At 43.1% G+C, this 21,896-nt stretch overlaps 1 protein-coding gene across 1 annotated transcript in view; it reads right to left on the bottom strand.

The window, feature by feature from the left end:
* KIAA1549 (KIAA1549 ortholog) overlaps nucleotides 1-21,896 on the bottom strand; it is a 104,120-nt gene that overhangs the window by 55,845 nt on the left and 26,379 nt on the right. Inside the window, exons 2-5 of the mRNA XM_033098810.1 lie at nucleotides 7,827-10,550; nucleotides 4,387-4,475; nucleotides 2,937-3,114; nucleotides 1,843-1,973 (exon numbers count right to left, since the gene is read on the bottom strand). Coding sequence (XP_032954701.1) covers nucleotides 1,843-1,973; nucleotides 2,937-3,114; nucleotides 4,387-4,475; nucleotides 7,827-10,550 — 3,122 coding nt within the window. The remainder of the gene's footprint in view (nucleotides 1-1,842; nucleotides 1,974-2,936; nucleotides 3,115-4,386; nucleotides 4,476-7,826; nucleotides 10,551-21,896) is intronic.

The raw sequence follows: 21,896 nt of genomic DNA, 5'->3' as shown, positions 1-21,896 counted from the left end.
GAGGGAACACATTTAAAGGAAGCGTGACTGGCTTCACGACCAGGTTCCCTTTTGCAATACTTTAAATTCTCAGGTTATGGAAAATGTTTTTTACACACAAAGTGATGAACTCAGTACACGTATCTATAGTCTCTTCCCCTCTCCGTCCCACCCCAAATCCCACTGAAACAACAATGAGATGAACCAAGGGGAATAAATCCACTACAGTACTGAGAACGGAAGAAAACCAGAGATTCTGCCCAATTTCTGGAAAATGGCAAGAGGATGGAATCAAATTGATGTAAACCAGAACTGAGGGAACCATGACCCCAGACACACACAGGCACAGACTACAGTGGAGCTGAGAGCTGTTCTCCCCCAGGGGCCCGGGAGAGGCTCCAAGGTAGAGATCCAAGGAATGGAGACCAAGAGTAGGCTGCCATAATGAACTGAAGACTGTATGTCAATTGCCTCCCTCCTCTTTCCTTTCTAGCTGCCACACCCAGCCCAACACAAAGGTGCAAGCAGCAGCCACATCTCCATCCAGAAGAGCCCAAAGGACTGCTCCCTAAGGAAAATGAGCTCCCTGCTTGAGAGGATCTACGGCGGGTTTGGTCCCTAAGAAAGGAGGTGGATAGACACAGCATATAAGAGACAAAGAAGGAAAGAATATGAAACAAAAAGCAGCTCTGCCAAGAAAAATACACTAATGTGCTCCATTCCAGCGTCCAACCTCCTTATCTTGCACTGGGAGCAGGGGCCAGTCTGCCTGTCTCTGAGCTGACCACACACTGCCTCAAGAGAGAAGCCCACCACTGATACATTCTGCCCAGTACCCAGTGCTCCACTGAATCTCCCATCAGGACACAGGGCTGGCACAGACATGGACCATGCAGCTAAAGGGGAAAGCCACACGAGCTGCCAAAAGTAACCACCTGCTTCTTCATTCCTCACACCAACCAACCAAAGGTCTCCAAACACTTACAGAAAACGAATAGCATGAAAGCAAAGGACCAAAATAGATACAGAACAATGGGTGCAGAGAAAAGAGAGATAGATAACTTAGGAAACAGAAGACAACTTTGAAAACATTCTAATGTCCTCCGAGACTTTCAAGGTGATACTATATCCTCACTCTGGGTAATCCTGCATCATTTCAGAGGAGGCTACAATAAAACAAGGAGCAAACAACAATGGAAAAAAAATGATGGCTGAAAAAAAAATTCAGTAGAGGGATTGAATAACATCATAAACACAGATGAAGACTAAATCAATGACTTGGAGAACAAAGTTTAGAAAAATCTGTAAAAATAAGGAATGAAAAAAAGAGATGGAAAATATAAGAAAAAATTAGAAATATGGAAAATACAAGAAAAAATTAGAAATATGAAAGGTGAATCCACGAGTACCAAAATCTATTTAATACAAATTCCAAAAAAGAGAGATCAGAGAATATAAAGGAAAAAATATCAAAGAAATATCAAAACAACAGCAGTGTCCATACAAAGAATGGTTTTCGATCAGTAACTATATTCTCTGTTTTTAGAGTGAACCACTATCTTTTATAGTATTCCATAATATGAAACGTTAGTATTTAAGCACTGTCCCAACTGGATATACTGTAAGTTGATAATGTTCCTTTTCAGAACATTCTTGAATTTCCTGCTTACGCTCACCTCTCCTCAGCTCACTGTATCTGAACTCCCTGGTCATCCCGCTACGATACCACAGAAAGAGATCAACCCTGATCCACGTGAACTCAATCAATTAGTAAGAGTTAGGTGCATCTACAATGGAACACTATGAAACCAGTTCCTCTTGAAAGGCTAAAGCATCGTGTTCTGCATTTGGTGCTATTCTCACCTGCACCGTGAGGTTATACGTGCCCTGCTGGTGTTTTCTCACTTCAGAGAGAGCGATCATCAGGCCTTTCTCGATACGCAGGGTGAAGTTGCAGAAGCCAGTATCCACACTCTGAGGCACAAACTGAAGGACTGAAAGGACAGCAATCAGAGTCCATGAACTAGGCGTTTCTTTAGTATCAAGGAATGAGGAGAGGGGAAAAGTATCTAAACCAACCAATTCACCCACAGCACGGGGTTAAGTTCTATGACGTATTATTTATATGCATAGATCATAGAAATATGGAAAGCCATTTCTGCACCAAGTGAAAACATGCAATGTGAAGGTGACATTATCACTTTTAAATGGGAAAATACCTAAGGTAACAATCTGCACCCCAGAAAATGCAACTGATCCGAAACATTTCAAATATATGTACATGAATTCATTAGAGACGAATTCTTAAGTATTCATGGGTGAAATGACATCATGTCTCGGATTGCTTTACAACACACTAGCTTCCTCAAAAAAAGTACGTGGTGGATAAATGAAACAAAATTGGGAAAATTCTGATAATTTTTTAAGCTTAGCGATGGGCATATGTGGGCTTAGCATGTTATTCTCTCTACTTTGTGTATATGTTTGAAGATGTCCATAATAAAAAGCTGAATAGTAAGGAATTACTGTGAACTTTAGGGTGTGTGATGATGATATTGATAGATGTATACGTATATATGTATGTATATATGTATACGTGTATATGTGTGTATCTATATGTGTGTATGTAGATATGTGTGTGTTTAATAATCCTTATCTTTTAAAGGCACAGGCTGAAATATTTATGAATGAAGTGATATGAGGCCATATCACAATAATGTGAGGAGGCGATATACACCAGGGTGCAGACCTAACAAAACTCGCTAGGTGTTAAAAATTGTTGAAACCATATGATGGGTACGTGGGGGTTCAATAAACTGTTGGAAATTTTCCATAATTATGAACTTTTTTGAAAATTTAAATAATGAATTTTTTAAATAATCCTTCCCTAATTTTTTCAAAACATAAAAAATGAAATCCTATTTACAAGCCAAAACAACTGTGCTCAGTGTTCTCACCCGTTTGAACTTGGAACCTGGACTCCGGGACAAGGAAGGACGGTTTCACAGCCAAGATTAAAGGAGTTTGGTCACGTACAAGTTTACTATTTATAAGTACATTTATGACTGATATTGCCGTGTAAACGAAAGGACCAGATGTTACCAGAAAAGTGAAATCAGCAAATAGTTCATAAACCTATGATAATAAAAAAGACAAAAGACGAGAATTACCCAATTATCAAATCAAATTACCATAATTCAAATGTATAAAAAGTTGCACTGAGTAGAAAATAAAGTAAATAAGGTTAAAAAAAAAATAGCTTGTTTTAACTGAAGGGGTAGGGCTTCACAGTCAGTCAAACTTTATTTCATTAATTACTTTTACACATTTGCTCTCCTCAAAAACAGCACAAAATTACAAGGACAAGGACCATGAGAAAGAACAGCAGCTAACGGTAAGAACTGAAATCGGGGTTATAGAGAATTCAGGTGTTTGCTCTTGTAGGTGTTTGCTCTCTTTAACCCACATAAAAAGAAACTTATATTCTATTGAGCAGCACTGTCCAAAAGAAATGTGACCCACCTATGCAATTATAAAATTTCTAGTCGCCACATTAAAAAGAAACACAAAAAGAAACAAGTGAAATTAATTTTAAAGACATTTTACTTAGCCCAATATATCCAACATATCATTTCAACCAGTAATCAATACGAGAAATTACTAGTGAGGTATTTTACTTATTTATTTACTTATTCATTCATTCATTCATTCATTCATTCATTCACTCAATGTTAAGGAGGGAGCAGCTCACAGTGGCCCATGTGGGGATCGAACCAGCAACCTTGGTACTATCAGCACCATGCTCTAACCAACTGAGCTAAACAGCCATCCCAGTGAGGTATTTTACATTCCTTTTTTCACTAAGTCTCCAAAATCCGGGGTGTCTTTTGCCCTTAACAGCCCACCTCAGGGCAGACGAGCCCCGTTCCACGTGCTCAATAGCCTCACATGGCTCATGGCTCCAGTCAGGAAGCTGTGGGTCTACTATGTGGCTTCCGAGCTCATTGGGGAAAGGAGGTACCAGCAGTGTCCACAGTAAAATATTTGGAAACCTCCATCTCCCTAAATGTACAGAAACAGGCATACGCACTCACTCTAAAATCTTGAACTCTAACCCAAGTCCTTTCATGTAAATCAAGAAAGACAAAATCATTAGGGTCATCACCCCAACTCTGGCCCTGGAGCCCCTTTGGTCCATCTCTGCAGACGCATCTCGCCCATGGACTACACCTGGCCTGGGGTCAGAAAGGGCTTCCCTGATGATGTGACGATTGAGTAGCGATTCAGAGGATGAGCAGGTGATCCCCAGGGGAAGGGAGAGGAAAGAGGAAAGAGAACGTGCCGCAGGCATTATCACGTGCCCTCACCCCGGGCTCCCGTTCAGACGTCCCCGCCGCAGGGACCTACCTTGAGCTCCACCGCACGGTTGAAGTGAATCCTCAACACCTCCTTGATAGACGTAATGATGTACTCCTGCACGGCTCTTCTGGCCAGCACTGCAAATCAAAGCCAACACCAAAGGCAGTCAGTGGCATGATGAATAACGCAGGCATTGCCCTTCCGGATGCCAGGGCAGAACCTGTGCTCTGCCAAAGCATCCCCGAGGCTCCAAAAATCTTTTTTTTTTTTTTTTAAATAAGGTCCCAACTAGGAAAGAACAGAGGAACAGCAGCGGATCTTGACATTGCCAAGACAACCATGCCCAGCATCAAGCTAAACGTGCTAAGAAAACCCTTAACTCTCTGCCCGGGCGGGTGAGACCAGGCAGCAGAGGCTGTGGCCCAGCCAGGAGACCGCGAGCATGGAGCTCTCATGTTTCATGCGAGTTAAGTTCCTTTGGCATCTCATAAACGCTCCAACGAAACGACATGATTTGAGGACCTGCTGTATTATTCTAACAGCCCCCAGGACCCACCACTGTAACCTCCACCTTCTCGAATTAATCAGAGTAAGATCTACAACTGCAATATGGGGATAGGACTCCAAGAGGAGTCCTTCCCCTTTGAGGGGAAAAGGATCATCCATGAAGATTTTATAATTTCTCCAAATAGCTACAGTTTCCGCAAAGCCAAGAGAAGTGACAGGGGCCTCCTGAGGAGGCACGGGGTCAGGCCGGCCCTGGGTGGGCCGTGCAGCCTCACTCTGTACTGAACACATATGGACAATGTCTTCCTCAGAGCCCACCAGGGATTAGCGGAGAGTGCTCTTACTTTTAGTACAGAGCTCCATAAAAAGAATCCTTTCAAGAGGACAAGGAACCACCCTAACCCCCTCCACCGATAATTACTAAACACAAATAAACAAACAAAAACACCAAGGTCAAATCTAAATGAGGTGATACTTCCTCTGGGTCAAAATTATCACGGTGAGCAAAAGATGGCACTCGTCTCCACTTAAAAATACCATGTAACAGGGCCGGCCCGGTGGCTCAGGCGGTTGGAGTTCCATGCTCCTAACTCCGAAGGCTGCCGGTTCGATTCCCACATGGGCCAGTGTGCTCTCAACCACAAGGTTGCCAGTTCAATTCCTCGAGTCCCACAAGGGATAGTGGGCTCCACCCCCTGCAACTAAGATTGAACACGGCACCTTGAGCTGAGCTGCCGCTGAGCTCCCGGATGACTCAGTTGGTTGGAGCGTGTCCTCTCAACCACAAGGTTGCCAATTCAACTCCCGCAAGAGATGGTGGGCTATGCCCCCTGCAACTAGCAATGGCAACTGGACCTGGAGCTGAGCTGCACCCTCCACAACTAAGACTGAAAGGACAACAACTTGAAGCTGAACGGCACCCTCCACAACTAAGATTGAAAGGACAACAACTTGACTTGGAAAAAAGTCCTGGAAGTACACACTGTTCCCCAATAAAGTCCTGTTCCCCTTCCCCAATTAAAAAAAAAAAAATACCATGTAACAGTAAGGATGCTTAGGCACAACTCTGCCCATTAACTAAAATTCTGGAAGTGTACATTTACAATGGGTGAATTTTACCCCCAAATGCTATGAAAAATACATGGATCCCTAACAAAGAACACCAAATTCATTAAATGTATGTCATATGTAAAAGTTATCCCATGCTACATATATCTGATATGCTTAGAGACACTTCTAAAATGGTTTCTAATTTGTAGAAAAATTCTAGAAGACACATAACTATAAGTATCATAAATATCACAGAATCCCAGAGATAAAGAAGCTTTCAGCAGTTCTTTTAATAAGCTTCTTGTCACTGACCACTTTGTAGGTATTGTGTAACAATTTTGCAGGAAAGAGGAGAAGCGTCCTGTCTATCAGAGCTCTTTTCTCTCTCCTCTGGACTACTGTAATCCCACAGATTAAAGTTCACCACTTTGTCCTCCCCTCATTTCCTGCATAGTTACCTCCTCCCATTACACAGTCTAATTACCAGCCAAGCTGAATGTGCCTGGGCTGTCAGATACCCCCACCTGGGTGCGCCCCCCCACCCCCACCTGGAGGGCACTCCTCTCCATCTTCAGATGACAGCTTTTCACTCGTCCTTTGACGTGACCTCCAATCACATCCTTCCAAACCCGTCCCTGAGCACCACAAAAAGTCACTCTTGGAGAATTCTGCTTCAGACATTCTCATCACAGCTACCAAGAAAACATGGCTCAGCAGCTGCCCTACTAGACCTTAAGCTTGAGGGATGGAACTGTGTCATTCATCTCTACATCCTTTAAAGCCTCTAAAAGCACCTCACACATATTAAGTGCTCAATAATTACTTGGCACATGAATTAACAAATGGTATGTCATTGGGGGAGGGGGAGTTAGGAGAACAAAGTCTTCAGCTGCTCCCATCCCTCTCAGAGGATGGTAGCAGTGCCATGGTGAGCAAGGATGCATGGCCCACCTCACTTGGCATGGAGAACAAAGACCAAGCATGTTCTCCTCCTCCTTCCTCACCCTGTCCCTCTCCACTCCACTCCACAATTCCTCTACCTCCCCTGCCATCATCTTCCTGCTGCTTAATTTCTGTCCTTCATCCCCATCAAAATCAGCACATAGGGCCAAGCTGCTCATCTGTAGTACGCTGTATGTAAGTAGATATAAACAGGTCATGAGACTTCATGCACATCCTGTCATTTTTCATGAAGAGTAAGTTGGAGAGCCTGATCAAGCAGGCCAGTCACTCGACCTGTACAGACACGACAGCAAATGTACTGCAGTTTCATGGGACTAAAGCAGCTGGGCACCTAGCTGCAAGGGAAGCTGTGGCTTGTCGGCCGCCCAGGGCAAGAGTCAAAGGTTGTGACCAAATTCAGAGGATATTCAGTCACTCCGTGCTCCCTTCCTCAGGGTCCAAGTGACATTTACAGAAGTATGCAAGAGCAAAGTGTCCCCTCCTTTCAAGCAAAAGAGCAGTAAATTAGTAAGAAATTTGCAACGGTTGCCTTTACACATTTGCCCAACTAACTGCTCGAACTAAACATGAAGGTGTTTGTTTTAACCATGTCTTCTAAGCATCCACTAGGTTATGAGTTCCAGTGTCTAAGGTTTAAATCTTTTATTTGTTCTTATTGCTACTAACTACTGTATAACATTCTGTGGGCCAGGCACTGGGTTAAGTATTTCATATGGAGTCATGCATTTAAATCTTTACAATACCCACTATCATTGTTTAATAGTGGGAGAAACTGAGGCTCTGAGAGGCTAAATAACTGCCTGGTGAACTCACAGGTGACTGCCAAAGGAGTAGGATTACTAACCCAGGACATCTGTGGGTCCAAAGCCTACATCTCTGGCACGATACTGTACATCACATAAGTACTTCATATAGCACCTTAGAAAGATGACCCTAACCAGCAGAGGTGACTTGAAGCAGGGCCTTACCAGTTGTGATCAAATAGGGATCAGGAACTGCGATATCACACACATATGGCGGCTTGGTGGTGAGCAGCGCTGGAGTGTCGACCATTGCTTCTGGAGTCGGGGTGGTCACAGGATGAACAGATGGCAGGGGAAGAGCCATGCTGCTCTCCTGGGGGTTCTGACTCGCAGGTGTGCTGTCCAGGGTGGTGTCATCAGTATTATCAGGGGCAGCACTGGTATTAGCTGTGCTCAGGTCAGCAGAGGTGTTCAGCGGTAAATCTGTGGGTGCGAAAGATGGACCCACGAACACTGGCTCTGTAGGTACAGGTGAGGGGATCACTTCAGAAATAAATGAGGACGCGGACGACGGGGACACGGTGGTGACCAATACTGTGGTGGTAGGCGTGACTTTGGAGAAAGAGGATAAGACAGATGTGTGATCACCCATAGCACTGATATCGTTATCACCAGAAGGTGCTGGAGTTGAAAAGGGAGGTGATTCCATTAAAATGGGTGTCGTATGAAAAGCAGTCAAAAGTGACGTTAAGTGAGTTCCAGGAGTCAAAATGTCAAAGAGGGGATTGGAACTGGAGGGCACCAGTGTGGTGACTGTAGATTCATGGGACATGAGTGAAAACTCAAAATAGGAGGTAGTTTCCGTGAACGCTGAGGTAAAACGGGTTTCAGAATCTGTCAGTGAAGTTGTTGATGATTCAGAGAACGTGAGGGAATCAGAGGGGAAGCTTGATGATAACGACATTTCAGAGGAACTAGGTGGAAAAGTGAATGTATTAAAAAGAAGGTCTGAACTTGGCTGGAGCTGAGAAAATTCAAGGTGTGTGGAATTTGGAATTGAAAGCTGAGGTGACTGCAAATTGATGGAGTCGGACAGTGTCAATGTCTCAAGCAAGGTCGAAAAAGCCTGAGAAAGGAAGGTTGACAAATCACTTGACATAGGAGACGAAGAAGCAAGTACTTCTGAAAATGAAGGGGCCGCGGTGCTAAATTCCAGCGGTGGAGTTGAGAAAAAGCTGGATGCAAACTCCAAAATACTTCCAGTTTCCTGTTGGGAAAAACTGGCATGTTGTCGGCCAGGGAAAAGGGAGGACTCTACTGAAGGATCCAAACTATATTTAGCGGACGTAAAAGGAGCTGGGTCTCCGATAGCAAGCATTGGTGTGCTTTCCTTTGCTGTGACAGAGAAAGATGAGTCCAGGAGGACACTGGTGATGACCCAGGGAAACACAGCTGTTACGCTGGATGGCGTGCCTTGAGTTTCAATGACAGAGAAGGAGCCAAAAGAAGCAGTATCGAGTGACACAGGTACGGAGAGGTGGCCGTGGGCAGGATGCACCTGTGTGGTCATGACACTCCTCGTGTCCACCTCGGCTGAAATACCCGAGCTCGTGGATGAGATTCCCACAGAGCGAGAAGAAAGTGGAACTATTGGTCTGGAGGGGAAAAGTGTATTAAATTCTTGAGGATCTTCCTCAAATTCGGAGAAGTCGGCCACCATGCTGCTCAGTGGAGAGATGCTGCTCGTTTCCAGCAGGGTCACGGACAGGGTCTCAGCACCATCCCCCGACCCCACATCTTTCTCCACGAGGCTCACTGACAGAACGGGCCGAGGTGACACCAGAGTACAGGACACCCACCATGTGTATGGTCGGAAGGAAGACGCTGGGCTCCAGATCGGAGTGTCGCCCACATAACTGGGGACCACGGAATGGCCGGGCAATCCTGACGCTTCAGTGGAGCTGCTGGGAAGAAAGGGGTTATAGGACACATCGGCTGATTGAGTAGAAAAGGACGCAAATGCAAGAGGAGTTGAAAACAAAACCGAGTTTGTGCTGCTGCTGCTGCTGCTAAAAGCAAGGGCTGTCTGTGAGGAACTTGCAATAGGGGATGTTCTTGGCGAGATGATTTCTTTTAGACTCTGACTCAAAGCAGTGGTCGCATCCCAGTATCTGTCTGTACCTGTGACCAGAACATCCACGGGAGGAGCTGAGATCTCCCCCGAGGGGGGAAATGGCTGTTGAGTGATGCCGTCGCCTAACCGCTGAGGCACTGAAAAGCTTAAGCTAAAAAAGAGGGTTTCTACAGCCTCTGTTCCTGAAGCGACGATCTCTGGCAAAGTCCTGCTTGGTAAGTGCCCATAAGGGACAGTAGGATAAAGCACCAAAGTCCTACTAGGAGTTGGAATTATGCCATCGGAACTCAGAAAAGCTGACCGAAAAGCACTGAAATGACTGGGGGATTCAGCACACGTTGTTGTTGGTTGTTGCATTGTGTCTTGCCAGGCTGTTGTCACTTCTTCATCTTGTGAAAAAGTAACGGGTGACGAAGGAGTCAGCACGGAGTCTAACATTTCTTTGGGCAGCCCCGGTAGGCTGACTGGGAGATACTGTATTGGAGAAATCATGCGGGAGGTGACCCATGGAGTTTCTGGCAAAAAGTTATCCATTTCATCATCATCTATGACCACCTCGTTGCTTGTCACTGACATGTCATTTGCCACAAAGATGCTGTGATCCGCTGTACTTCGGGTCCGTTTTCCTTGGTTAAAAAAGGCTGTATGAAAAGTAGTGGCAGAGGGAGATGATAGGATGCGGAGAGAACTGCTTTGCAGGGACCCTGGAGCAGTTTCTGTTAAGGCCACATGTGCAGTGCTGTGCACGGTGCTCTGTGTCAGCGTGAGCTCCACGGAGGGTGAGGAAAGGTTGCGCTGGTCCAGGGAGAGCTCATCTGCAAAGCAAGTCAAAGCCAGGTTAGCCGCAAGGCAACGAAAGTCACACTGCTCGCACTTCAGATACAAAATTTACCCTTTCAACAAGCATCCACTCACTGTGAATGTCCACCATCCATACTTAGAAGTTAAACAGCTAATTAGGAGCCAGAAATTGCTAGAATTACTGTCAGGGTAATATGTGCAAATATTTATACAGTTCAACCTCACTTTTATTTATGCTCGTGTGTGTGTACACATTGGCGTTTTTTGTTTTTTTTTCCCCTGACTTTCTAACAGCACCACAGAAATACTGGCAATGGAGGAGGCCTTAGGAGGTTGTCTAGTCCATTTTCTCTCATTTATCACATGAAAAAGAGGAGTTTGGAGAAGGTAACTAAATCAACTACATGATCAGCCCAACAGAGATGGAGCTGGAATGTGAACATATATCCCTGCCTTGACTCCCAAGCCCATGTTCTTTTTCGTCCATAAGAGCTGGCTCTTGAGAGAAACGAACATGACACGCTGACAGCATCACTCACTCCCCAGGTAGGAGAACTCCACAGTTTCCTAGTTATGGGGTCTTCCATGGTTAGGCCTCCGGCTACCTCTGGGCTCAGCACTCATCAGTTCCTGTTCCACTCTCACCCCTTCCCAACTACGCTCTGGCCAAATGAGCTACCTGCAGTCCCCCAAACCCAAATGCTTTCTGGCTCAGTCACTTTGTACATCCTGGTTCCTCAGCCTGCGATGCCCTCCCCAGCTCTCCACTGGATGATGCCCACTGCCCCTGCAGACGCAGCAAGGACACCATCTCCCTCCTCAATATTCTGAAGTTGGGTCAGTGCCTCTCCGTAGGCTTCTACTGTCTGCTCGTTACCTGGTGAGCTTTGTGAAGACAGGGACTGCTGATCTGTTTCCCTTACACAAAGTAAGAGCGTAACACACGTATGTTAAATGAATGAGTGGTATCTGAGGACCAAGTTCTGATATGTGCCAAAAGCATCCTATCATCCTCTCAAATTTCCGTGTTCTTTATCTTTGTGACAGCAGTCATTCTCCTCACCTAAAGTGATTTAGATGTCTCCACCTGTAATTCAGATATGCCGTGTAGAGAGACAGGACGTGTGAACTCAGAAAAGCTGACCGAAGGCCCAGGCCCCTGATGAAGACCCAGGGCATGGGGTACCATCCCTGCAGCACAGGCTGGAGACTGAGCCACTATCACAACCCGAATAACACCCTCCTCTCCTTATCCAAATGATGTATCACAACACGAGTAAATGAAACAGTATAGGGATAATCTTGGATTCACCCTTAATTTTTAGAAGTAAATGATTTCTATGCTATTCCTGGCAATACGGCACACTAGAGACCTCACAGCCTTACTACTTCATAACAATTATGCTTAATAAATGTTCAGAAATATCCTTTGACATGACTAAGCCCACAAGACTACAGGGTACTTGTGCTGAGTGTAGGAGCAAAGCAGGACTGGGGAGGTCATCGAGCATTGAGGCCACCAGATAACCTAGAGGGACACTGGACCAGGTCAAGAACACAACCGAAGACTGTCTCCCAAAAGTGGAGACCCGGGGAGGGCTGAATTAAAAAGAAAAATATCCACCCCTCAGAAGACATCAAGAAAAAGTGTCTGTCTCAACTTTGATTTTATGCAGATATTTTACCAAAATAATCTTCCAAAGATTGGAATCTATACTACTTGCATGGTCCTAAAAACCAGAATTGTAATTTAAAGTAGACCAAGTCTCCAATACCTACCAGAGGCTAACATAAATCATATCCAGAAAAACACACTCTCAAACCAGGCATCAAAGTGTTCCTGCAGCCAGAGTTCCAACAAATACACATGCAAAATTAAAAATTACAAAATACATAAGGAAATACAGCACTATGAAAAAAAGTCAAGAGAAATCCCCCCAAAATGTAAAACACACACACACACACACACAAATAGTATCAGATCTGTAAAGACTTCAGAAATTGGAATTATGGGATACCCTTTTTAAAGTATGTTTAAATCATTTAAAAGAATAAAGAGGGGGCTGAAAACATGAGTAAGGAGCAAGAGACTATGAAAATGGTGAGACGTTTTTGAAAAAGAACGAAAAGAACACTTAGAAATGAAAAAAATATAATTAACTTTTTTTTTTTTTTTTTTTTTTTTAAGGAGGGCGCAGCTCACAGTGGCCCATGCGGGGATCAAACAGGCAACCTTGGTGTTATTAGCACCATGCTCTAACCAACTAATTTAACTGGCCACCCCCAATAATTAACATTTTAAAACTCAATATACAATACATAATAATCAATAAATAGCAATCTATACAAAGCTGAAGAAAGATTTAGTGAACTGGGGGACAGAACTGAAAATTACTAAGAATGGAGCACAGAGAAACAGAAAAATGAGAAATATGACCAAGAAACATTAAAAGACATGGAAGATAGAATTAAATAATCCAACATACATTTGATCAAAGTGATAGAGGGAATTGAGTAGAGACAATACTCAAAGATACAGCACTAAGAACTATCTCAAATTAATAAGAGACATGAATCTTTCAATTCAGGAAGACCAAGAAATCCCAAGCAGGTGATTGTTTTAAAAACCCATACCTACACACATGATGACACTGTAGAACACCAAAAACAAAGAGAAATTGTAAATGCAGTCAGAGAAAAGGAATGGCAAGTACACCGTCAGATAACTACTTCACAGCACTAGGAGCCAAGTGACAACAAAATAAAACCTTCAAAGTACTGAGAGAAAATAACTGACATTTTAGAGTTGAATAACCAGCAATACTATCTGTGAAAACAAGGACATTTTTCAGAGAAGCAAAAAGTGGTTACACCAACAGAAGACCCTCAGTAGAAAAGCCTCTTTAAACGAGGATATGCAGTAAGTCCTCAACATCATCAAAAGGTTCTATAACTTTAACCAAAATGATGTATAACGAAACACCAATTTTACCATAGGCTAATTGATAAAACAAAAGTTCCTACAGCATCTCATCAACGTTATAATGAAACAACATTGAATATTATATGAGGACCTGTTGTACTTCAAGAGGAAAGGTAATTATCCCATGAAGGAAGATATGAGAAGAAGGAATAGAGAATAAATAAGTGATAAAGGCATGACTAAATCTAAACAAATTCTGACGGTATAAATGAATACTACTACTACTACTATGTAATTTGTGAGGTTACAAAAGACGTAACATAGAATGAAAAATAGCTTTGTACAATCACACAGAAGCAGAAAGAGGGGCATCCAGAGGTATTTGCAACCCACTAGCAGACATGGAAATCAAGAGTTAAGACAAAATTTTGTGGGTACGTACTTATATTTGTAAATGATATTTAGTCATACATTTATATAGGTGTAATATTTCTAGCTGGTTCCGTTGGCATCTGAAAGTCACAAACTTACACCAGATAAGAGCTGCTTACTTTAAAGGTCATTCCTTTCTACATAATATGACTTTAAATGAATGCGTAAAAGAAGAAAACCACTTCTTAGCGATTTTAAGTTGTTTCATTGCACTATTATGCGGCATTTGTTGTCTTCTATACAAACTGGCTCTAGGATTTGTCTATGTGCTTTTACTATTTGCCTGTCACATTCCAAGCATGTGTAAGAGGAAACATGATACTTACTACAACCAAGGTAAGGTAGCAGCTGTTCTTTTCTATAGTAAAGGTGGAAAAGCTATACATTTAAAAAGTAATGAAATCAACATTCTGTCCAACTAAGTAGCAGATAGATTTGAAAGTATTCCTAAGGATAAATCATTTTATGTGTCTGTTTTAAAATTCTGCTATCATGTAATTTATTTTGAAATACTCATAAGATCTAAACAGAGAACAACATCCCTTTTTAAATGAATCAGAAACATTTCTAAGTGCACAGGAAGACTGCAAGAGACAAAATAACACAGAAAAGCAACATTTCCTGGCTAATTTATGAGCGCAAGTATCTGATGCAAATTAGAATTCAGTGAACTCTGCCTTCAAAGGACAGGGAACGAGAAGGCAAAGTGCTCAAAAGGATGAAAAATTCTCCTGACTAGTAAACAGGAACGAAAACTTCCTATTAAGAAATGTGAGATGTGCCAAGCTGTGATGTCCCCCCACCCCCCGCGTCGCTTTTTTGTTGTTTTTTTTTTGGCCAAGCCCCAGGAGAGAGAAACAAGCTCTTAAGAGACAGTAGCTGAAATGCCACGGAGAATTACTTCTGGAGTTAATTCAGGAAGAGGTTAGAAAACCCAGGTGAGTACCTCTCCCAGCAGACAAGCCTTCGGGGAGTCTAATTTCAAGCCCAGGAGATCAATTTTCAAGCTCTAAAGCGTTAGTTCACAAAAGGTTCTCTCTGTGATGACAGAGAAAAGGGAAGAGGGTTGGGGCCCTACCAGTGCTCCTCAGACTTTTGTGTGCACTTGAATGATGTGGGGAACCTTGTTTAAATGCAGGCGCTGTCCAGCAGGGCTTTAGCATCACTCCCAGGTGGGGAAGCCCTGCTCCCAGGTGGGGCCAGGTCTGCAACCACACTCTGAATGGCAAATGTTGAGGCCCTTCCTCCCATGTAGACCGCACAACACACGCTTACTGGGTGCCTACCTTGTACCTCGTCCTGGGCTAGGTCTTTGTCGTGCTTTAAGTAACAGAGTAGGAGTACCCTTGAGCCACGCTGATGCACTCTGAATTAAAAATCCACAAGGCAAACCCACAGAATACACAATACTGAGAGTGAACCCAAAGGTAAACTGCAGACTTTGGGTAACAGTGCTGTGTCAATGGAGGTTCATGGATTGTAATAAACGTACCACGCTGATGGTGAGAGGGACGCTGGTAATGGAGGAGGTGATGCAAGTGTGGGGGCAGGGGGTACCTGGGAAATCTCTGCACCTTCCCTTTAATTTTGCTGTGAATCTAAAATTGCTCTTAAAAAATAACTATTTCGTAAAAAACATTATGTATCTTACTGAATGTCGGCAATAATTTAAAAATAAAATTTAAAAAATTTTTAATATATATCCCAAAGCTTTTGAAAAACTTTTGTAAAATTCATGAAGGAGATGCCAGTTTCTAGGAACTTGGTGTTACACATGCAAGATGATTTGGTGTTTAACTATTTTTTTTTTTAAACTCATATTTTTCTATCTGGAAATCTTCCCTAAATATACTAGTCGATCATGGAATCAAGGACTTCTCAAGCTGAACGGATCCTTTAAGACCGCGGCCAATCCCCTCACATTGCAAATAAAGCTCAAAGAGTGTAAGCTGATTTGCTTAAAATAGCGCCCAGGGCAGAGCCAGCCTGGAAAGGCAGGTTCCTAAGTTCTCAGGGGTTGAACGCCCTTCATGCCACACCATGTTCAGTCAAAGCATTCCATTTCATTAAAATTGCTAAACGAAGAAATTACGTTGAAAGACACGTGGTATTATAATGGACCTGAAAGCATGTGCTAACTTCAGTAGTTGAAAACTATGGAAAGGCATGCACTTCTAGCCGTGAAGCCCCACCGTCCACCTGGGGACAGCTCACAGCTGCAGGCATGGGTACGAGGAAAACAAAACGTCCTCTGAGGGCTGGCCTGGGAAACCCAAAGGACAGCAGCGTCAAAAATCTCTAAAGAGCTTTAGCCCAAATAGAACCATTATTGTTGCTTCTTTGCTCAATTGTGGAGTTTTCAAAACGTGACAAGTCACCTCAATGCTCTGTGGATAGTGAGTCTACTACAAAACAAGAGCCCTTAGAATTTCTAAGGGTTTAAAAAACAGACAGAACAGTGGTCAGATAATTAAACCACTACTACATATGGCAACTTTTATTCTTCTTCTAGTTCTCAGATTGTCCTAAAAGAGGATTTTAGTGCCATTATTAAAACCATCCTTCCCCATTTCTTCATTTTTCTCCCTGGTCTAGAAAAATATGTCTTTCTTCCCTTTCTTTCTCCAACCCCAACTATATATTAATACCTTCTACCAGGTTACTTTTCCTTCCAACTAGTAGGTTTTATCATCAAATATCAAATAGATAAGAAATACCATTTAGGGGTGTCCAGATGGCTCAGTTGCTTAGAGCACGAGCTCTTCACAACAGGGTTGCCAGTTCGATTCCCACGTGGAATGGTAGGCTGCGCCCCCTGAAACTAAAGATCAAAAATGGCATCTGGACTTGGAGCTGAGCTGCGCCCTCCACAACCAGATTGAAGGACAACGACTTGGAGCTGATGGACCCTGGAGAAACACAGTGTTCCCCAATGTTCCCCAATAAAAAATTTTTTTAAAGTAAAAATAAAAAATACCATTTACAAAACTATATGTATCAGGTATACAGATAATAACATAAAGAATACCTAAGTTCCCAGCATTCATTTTAAGAATGAAGAATATTACCCTTACCTCTGGTATCCCGTGTACCCCCATGCACTCCTCCCTAGTGCCTTCCCTTCCCATTGAGGGAACCACTATTTTGAACTAAGCATTTCTCACATCCTTGTTTTTCTTTATAGTCTTACCACATGTATGTATCCCGAAAGAGTGTATTCTTCAACTTTGTATGTTTTCAAACTTTATCAAATGGAATTATACAGCATGTCTTCTACTGCAACTTATTTTTTCTCTCCTTATTTTGTTTAGGTTTATCCATGTGTGTTTTGCATGTAATTATAATTATTTCCACTTCAACCTGAATCCCATTGTGTGAATATACCAAAGTGTATCCATCTACTGTCAATGAACAGTGGGACTATTGTTAATTTTTGTTATTACAAATTTTCCTGACAGGAAATTTCTTACTCATCTCCTGGGACATATAGGCATATATAAAGTATGTGTGTGCATGAGTGTGTGTAGTATGTGTATATGTGTGCATGTATGTTGTGTATGTGTGTGCATATATGTGTATATGTGGGGAGGTGTATTGATGTACATGTATGTTCACATGTATACATGAGAATAGAATTGCTGGATCAGGGGATATGTTCACTTGCGACTTTACTAATTAATACCAAATGATCTTTCAGAATAGTGGAACCAATTCACACTCCCACTCTTGGTTGCTGCAAATCCTCACCAATACTTAATACTCCAAAACTTGCACATTTTTACTAATCTTCCTGGCATAAAACCATATGGCTTTAATTTGCATTTCCCTAATTGTAACAGACCACGCACCTTTTCCTATCTGCTGGCCACTCATGTTTCCTCTTCCAGTGTCTTTTCAAGTCTATTGACCATTTTGCTATTGGATTGTCTGTCTCTTTCTTTCTGATTTAAAGGCATTCTTGATATATTTTAGGTTTGGTTCTCTTTCTATGGTCTTTTGATGAACAGAAGTTCTCAATTTTAATATGGGCAAATTTATCAATCTTTTCTGTTATTTGAGATTCGTGTGTGTGTGTGTGTATGTGTGTGTGTGTCTGTCTCAACATGGAAGGTTTAAGAAATTCTTCCCTAGATCTTGATAAAAGCAGTTTCTGACACAGTAGTGTCTTGATGAGTCTACTAGGCTTCATTTCTGAAAAATTCCTAGGGAAGGCTGATGGTCTATAAGCTACACTCTAGTAACAAAGTTCTTAAAAAATCCCACTCAATCTAAGCCACCTCAGTCTCAAGCTTCAACTGCTGGGATCACATCCTCATCTGTCCACATATCTACTCGCCCCCACACCCCGATCACGTGTTCTTCACACTGCAGCAAGAGTGATTTTTAAAACCATCATTCTCATTCGGTGGCTTCCCAATGCATGTATGCTATTGTTCATTATTGTTGGCATATATGTCAACAAGTCTTGCATGGTCTGATCCCCTCCCTCCCTCTGACCCCATCCTGGAGCTCTTTCTCTTTCCTTCCCAGACATCCTGGTCTTCTGTTTTTTGCCACGGGCTGCATTTCCAGTACTGCCCCACCCAACCCACCCCACTGGGGCCTTCCCTTCAACAGGTGATTCACGTGCCTGTTAAAGTTTGAGCAGCACTAGCCTGAGATTGTTTTAGCGAAATCCAGGTGGAAATATCAAGTTTACAAGCGGATATGTGAGCCTGGAGATAAACCTGCAAAAGTAAGAGGAAAAGGTCTGAGAAGCAGGGGAAAACCAGGAATGTGAGATGACAAGAAAACAGCAAAGGTGTTTAGGACTCAGCCAGGGGTCACCTGTGTGGAATGACCCAGGTGGTCAAGAAAAGGCTGAGAAAGCATCTCTTAGATGTGACAGGTTTCTTTGGCCTTGTGGTGGCAGAAGCCAAGTTGCCACGGGTGGGAGAGTGAATGATGGGTGAGGAAATAGGGATTATGTGTGGACAACTTTTTAGCTGTGTAGGGCAGGGAAGGATAAGATGGCCAATGGAAGGGTCCAGGGAAAGTTGTTTGGTCCTCAGACAATACATTAGAATCACCAAGGAGCTCATTAAAGATGCAGGCTTCTAAAAACCCAAAACATCAATCTAATCAAGAGAAAAATCGGACAAACCCAGAGATATTCTCTGAAATTCCTGGCTCTTCAAAGATCTCAAGGTCATAAAAGACAAGAAGGAAAAACTGGACAACTGGCACAGGCTAGAAAGACTCTTAAGGAGATGTGACAGCCAAATGCGATGTGGGATTCTGGATTAAATTCCAGAACAGAAAAGGTGGGAAAACAGGAAATCCTGTAAAGTCTGTGGTCCGGTTAACAGAAGTGTACCAATGTTAATTTCTGAGTTTTAATGATTCTATTCTGATTATGTAAGATCTTAATATTAGGGGAAGCTGAGTAAAGGGTATATGGAAACTCTGTATTAACTTTGCAACTTTGCTGTATGTCTAAAATTCTTGCAAAATAATAACTAAAATAACTCAGGTTGTCATCCACTCAGCTGGGCCTGGGACTCAGGAATTGGTGTGTGTGTTTGTTTCCTGCTGTTCTTGCTGTCTTGGAATCTATGTTTTGACCCAACCACTTGGATCATTCTAATGCAAATACAGGGACCTTTCCCTGAAAAGTGCTGGGCTACAGCAATGCTGGTGGAACAACTGGGAAGAAAGGAAGCGTGGAAGATGCAAAGGAGAAGTGATGAGCCCAGGTGACTGAGAAGGAGGAAGGAAATGGAATCTGAGGGGATCCGGCCTTGGGTTCTCAGCAGGAGGAGAGACAGAGGAAGAGAGTAGTTGTACAAATTTGCTGGTGAGAAGGGAATTCTGGTCAGGGGTGGGGATGCGGCAGAATGCATCAGGACAGTGGAGAATGTGTGAAACACACATGGAGGAACAGGGAGAGGAGGCTGCCTACAGACATGAAATCGGATGGCCAGGCTTTACCATGGCAGCTTCAGTCTGGAAGCAGAAAGAAGGTCTCACGTGTCTCATGTGAGGCAGTACTGCTGTGCCCGAGTCAGCATATTAGGCTACAGTTGGATATGGAGACTTACCCAAAGAACGATCAAGCATGAGCTCTCTGCACAGAAAAGTATCAGCCTCAGCGTAAATGGTAAGTAACTGACTGCATAGCCCCAATATTTTAAGATCTAAACACTGTGTAAAAACACCTTTTAGAAGTCTTCCTTTGACATCCTCGGTTTCTCGACCTTTCTTAAGTCATGGACAACATTAAAATGTCCAGACTGCCTTGTTTCACATCTGGTATGGACTGAACTGTGTCCCCACCTCCAACTTCCTATGTTGAAGGTCGATCTGGAGATGATAGGGCCTTTACAAAGGTAACTGAGGTTAAATGGGGTCATTTAACTGAGGTTAAATGGGGATCCAATAGAACTGGCCTCCTCATGAGGAAGAACAGACACCACAGCTCACTCGCTGCCCGTGCATCACAGAGAAAAGGCCTTGGAAGAACATCGTGAGAAGCCACCATCTGGAAGCAGAACGGCCTCACCAGAAACCAACCCTGCGAGCACCTTCATCTTGGACTTCCAGCCTCCAGAACTATGAAAAAATAAATTTCTGCTATTTAAGCCATACAGTCGTATTTTGTCACGGCAGTCCTAAGTGACTAAGATAACATCTTTCATTCCTGACTCAAAGCAGAAGCACTGTGACAGAGGAGAGACTGTCGGAAATAAGAGCCTGCAGGCCTCAGGCCTCCCCCAGGTCTACCACAAGCTAATTCACTGCCAACCTTGAGTAACTCACTTCACATTCTCAGGTCTCAGCTCCCTGTTTTGTTAATAAGATATAGGGTTCCTGAAAATTACTATCAGGAAATGGGTGTGAAAGTGTTGACTTTCTATGTATAGGCATGAAATATGGCCCCATGCTTATGCTGGAAGGTTTTCTCCGTCAGGGCTCTCTGTTGTTTGCCATGGAAACAATTCTGGCTACATAAGCAGAAGGAGGGGTTCCGTGGAAGCGTACCAGAGGGTCCATGGACTAGACAGGGCAGCTCAGGTTCAGAACACAGTCAAGAGCCAAGCGAGACTGGGTAGCAGGTCTCACTGGGGTCTCACTCCTTTAATGTCCGCCGCTGACACCAAGCTGGGACGCCAATGGCATAGCTGTCAACAGACTCTCCATGGCTCTGCTTCAGCACTCCCTCAAAATTCAAAGTCTAGCTGGGAGTATCCCACCTTACTCAGTCAACCCTGCAGCCCTCTGACCCTCACACAAGGAAGGACTCCCCAGACAGGGACAGGGTAGGCCCCACAAATGACGAATGGCCACTACATCAGTAGTGGTAGAGGGACTCCAGTTTTAGCTAATAAAAACATAGCTCCTCATCGCTGGTAGAATACAATCCCAGTCAGAGAGGGAGACAACAGGGCCAAAAGCTCCAGAACATTCCATAAAGAATAGACTGGGTCCTGTTCTATCTCAAACTTGCTAAGTTCCCCTAGAGAAATCCCTTATAGTTAGTCACACCTTCTATTTCCTCCTCTAGAGATGGGGACACAGAAAACAATTAGTGACTTCACATGAAGAGAACTAACGAGTAACTTCAGAAAACAAGTGCAGTCAAGCAATACTGAAATAATGGTACCACAAAGCTTTCTAAAACGTCATGTTAAATCATCAGTCTAGGCTTCATGTTGGAATTTAGGGACTCCTTATTTCTTCACATGATTTTCTCATGCGAGAAGACCAAGATGTTATTAACATGTTGGTTTAATTCAAAGCATGGTACACAGTATTTATTGGAAGACTTTGTTTCGCTTTGTTTTGTTTTATTCTTTCCTAAATAAAATGCAACCCTCTTTTACCAACCTGGAAAGCAAGCCTGTCAGCACTTTACGTAACCAAAACAAACTAAACAAAATACTCAGTTCACTCAGAACAAAGGAGAAAAAAATTCTCAGTCAGCCATCTGTTTCTAAAATAATTTAATTCAAAACACCGTCCCATA

This window comes from Rhinolophus ferrumequinum, chromosome 26, assembly GCF_004115265.2.
Source record: "Rhinolophus ferrumequinum isolate MPI-CBG mRhiFer1 chromosome 26, mRhiFer1_v1.p, whole genome shotgun sequence".
Taxonomy (NCBI): Eukaryota; Metazoa; Chordata; class Mammalia; order Chiroptera; family Rhinolophidae; genus Rhinolophus; species Rhinolophus ferrumequinum.
Note: the sequence above shows the minus strand (reverse complement) of the source record. Positions and strands in the feature narration are given on the sequence as shown.